Source organism: Mus pahari, chromosome 21 (genome assembly GCF_900095145.1).
Source record: "Mus pahari chromosome 21, PAHARI_EIJ_v1.1, whole genome shotgun sequence".
NCBI classification, from domain to species: domain Eukaryota; kingdom Metazoa; phylum Chordata; class Mammalia; order Rodentia; family Muridae; genus Mus; species Mus pahari.
Window position 1 is genome coordinate 18761425 of NC_034610.1, and position 3337 is coordinate 18764761.

General features: G+C 48.8%; 1 protein-coding gene across 5 annotated transcripts in view; it reads right to left on the reverse strand.

Moving 5' to 3' along the window:
* Positions 1 to 1996, reverse strand: part of Flywch2 (FLYWCH family member 2) — a 9713-nt gene extending 7717 nt beyond the window's left edge. For 3 of the 5 annotated variants that reach the window (XM_021221677.2, XM_029533128.1, XM_029533127.1), the window contains exon 1: positions 1926 to 1996. In XM_021221677.2, the coding sequence (XP_021077336.2) occupies positions 1926 to 1978 (53 nt within the window). In that variant the 5' untranslated portion in view covers positions 1979 to 1996. Of the gene's footprint in view, positions 1 to 1748; positions 1828 to 1925 lie in introns of those variants that run through there. The other 2 variants (XM_021221676.2, XM_029533129.1) reach the window with 1 other exon arrangement.
* Positions 1997 to 3337: the final 1341 nt, after the last annotated feature.

A 3337-nucleotide genomic window follows, 5' to 3' on the forward strand; every position in this document is an offset into this window, starting at 1 on the left:
AAAAAAAAAAAAAAACAAAAAAAAACCAACCTATCTGTAAAACAAGGGTTATGGAAATGGCCTAGCAGGTAACGGTGCTTTCTACCAAGCCTCAGGACCTGAGTTCCATCCCAGGATCCGCATTGTAGGAGAAAGCCAACTCCCACAAGTGGTCCTCTGACAGCCACAGGGCACATGCACACTCATTCAAAAAAACAAAACAAAAATCAAACAAAAGAAACAGGGCTGGATAGATAGCTCAGAGGTCAGCTGCTTCCCCCTCTTCCAGAGAACAGGAGTTCGGTTCCCAGCACCACATCAGGTAGCTCACACAACCACCTGTCCACCTCAGAGGACACAATGCCCTGTCTGGCCTTCACAGGTACCACACACATGTGGCACACAGACACATAAAACAATTTGTTAAAAAAAAATGGAAAGGAAAAAGAAAAAAAATGTGTAAATGGGATGTAAAGAACAGGAAAGATAAGGCTAGAGGCAGGGTTTATTATTTGAGGAGGGGCTTTGAAGACCAAGGAAGGACATGCCAGCCAAACAAGGTAGGCTTCTAGAAGCTGCAAGAGGCAAATTAAATGTTTCTCTCCTTGGCCGGGCAGTGGTGGCACACACCTTTAATCCCAGCACTTGGGAGGCAGAGGCAGAGGCAGAGGCAGATGAATTTCTGAGTTCAAGGCCAGTCTGGTCTACAGAGTGATTTCCAGGACAGCCAGGGCTACCCTGTCCCCCCCACAAAAGAAACAAAACAAAAAACCAAACCAAACAAACAAACAAACACTTCTCTCCTAAAGCCCCAGGAATGAATACAGCCCTGCTGCATTCAGCCCACTGTACAACACCCACATCTGCTTCTAGTCTCTAAAATATACAACAATAATGTGTCATTTTAAGTCACTAGATGGGTGGTGATTGTTGTTTTGGTGGCCATAGAACAGTTAAAAGTCCAAACTCTTGCTGATGAAGCGCTGCAGGCTTGGAACTTCAGTTGTTACCTTGGGGTGATGGACAGAATTACCTTCACAAAGATGAGAATGAAACGTGTCCTAACGGAAGGACAGACCCCTTACCCTCTCTGGCTGTCTGATCTGTGTAATAGGAGATGCTAGCATCAGATGAGCTCACGTTACTACAGCTGCTGCCATAGTCACTGTCCAGGAAAACTGTAACTGGACTTCCTAAGGAACGGTGTGACACTGGGGCTTGCGGGAGGCATCCCACGGGGAGACAGAAGAAAACGGCAGTCACCCTCCCAAAAGGTCAAGAACTGTATTATATGCAGAACACAGCAAAGGTTCCCAATGTGGAGGTCCCACATAAGAGTACCTCCGTTCCCCAGTCGCCATGACTCAGAATGGTATCTTCCACCACCCTGCCCCACCTCCCTGCTTCCCTCCAACCAATGTCTCAGTCCCCTGAGCAGCTCCCCAGCTCCCAGCCCTCAAATTCTGCCACTGGGACAAAGACCCCAGGTCATAGGCAACAAAACTACAGAAGATAAGGATGGACATGTACCAGGCAGAGTGGATTGGGGTAGGGGCGCGTTGGGGGTTGTGTGTCCCAGACTGGGGGTGTCCAGTCCAACATGGAGAAGGGAAGAGCCTCGCGGATGGCCGACAAGAAAGCGGCCTGAATCTGGGGGTGGGGGCCACAGCCAGGGACCCTTCCGAGCACCGGTCCCCATCCCCAGACCGCTAGGCTGGGAGTCGCTTCTCGAGCCAGGACCCTCCCGCCCGCTGGGGGCCCGTCCTCACCGACGGCAGCAGGCCCTGCCTCTCGGACGACGGAGCCTTGGCGGGTCCCTCAGCCTCAGTGCTTTGGGCCCCCGCCTTGGCTCCCGCCGTCACCTCAAGCTAGGGTCACGGGGCGAGCATGCGCAGTATGAGGGGGCCCCCCATTCCTTTGTGGAATTCCGTCTATCCGGATATTACCTTCGCAGCGACGAGTTGAACGCTCGATGAATAGGCGTGAGGGGCGGGTCCATTACCCGGGAAGGGGGCGGAGCCAGTAGGAATGGAGCCACCTGGGTTTAGGATCCCCCGTACGGTTTACTGACGTCTTTCCACTTACTAACCCCCGTATTAGACTCTGACTCCCTGCGGAGGAAACTGGGATGCTTATTTAAAGGTTTTTGTCTGTCCCTTCGAGGGAAGGGAAATGTGTTCTTCATTGAAGCTAACTGGATTATTCAAACAAACATTTCTAACTGCGCAGCGTCCTTTGTCATTAGCCCAGCCCTCGCCCATTGGTCCAGCATTTATCTTGGTTCAGCCTTCGCCCATTGTTGTAGTCACTGACTGCTGAAATAACCCTGGCTCAATTCACCCTGGCTCCGGGCGCTGCTTTCTTTCTGTATTTTGCGTGCTCGCGCATCCTATCATCCTGGGATCGCTGGCCCTCACCCATCTGCAGAAAGGCTCTCCCTCTTTACACCCACATGGCCCTAGCTCCGCAGATCCTTGGGTCCCACCCTCCTTTCTGGCTCCTTTACCTCCATGGCCCCATCCTTTCTCTCGAGTCAACGTCATTTACTGGGCATTCTCTAGTAACTCAAGGGCATTCATGAGTTACATCATTTGCAATCAATCATAGTCTTGGTTGTTTCTAAAATTATTATGTTCTAATAAGATATGTTATCACATATGTTATAATATAATTGTATATTATATATAATCTTCATGTAAAAATCGCTGATGTTAAGCCTCTGTCTCAAAAGAACAAAACGGGGTCCAATTAGGTGGCTCCCCTTTACATGGCTGGGCTCAACCAGAAGCCTCAGTTTATACAGCACTTGCTACCAAGCCAGGCCTACCCAAGTTTAATCCCTAGGACCCACATAAAGGTAGAAGGAGAGAAATGACTTCACAAAGTTGTCTTCTGATCTCCACACACAAACCCATGACACACACACACAAATAATTAAGGGCTGGAGAGGTGGGTCATTGGTTGAGAGCGCTGGCTGCTCTTCCAGCACCTCTATGGCCGCTGGCAATGCTCCAGATCCCCTGGAACTTTTAACTCCAGTTCCAGGGGATCAGACGCCCTCTTGTGGTCTCCGTACATCCAAGCAAAACACCCAAACACAAATATAAGTAAATACTAAATAAATATTGTGGAGGCTATTTTCAAAACATGGAACCAATAAAGATCTTGTATTTAAAAAATTATGTAACTTAAACACACATAGTGGCACATGACTGTACTCCCATAGATACCAGGACTAAGAGTTCAAAGCCAGTTTTGACTACATAGGAAGCTATTAAAGGAAGATATATTTATGTACTCTTTTTTTAAATAGTATCTCACTATGTAGTTCTTGAACTCATAACAGTCCTCCTGCCTC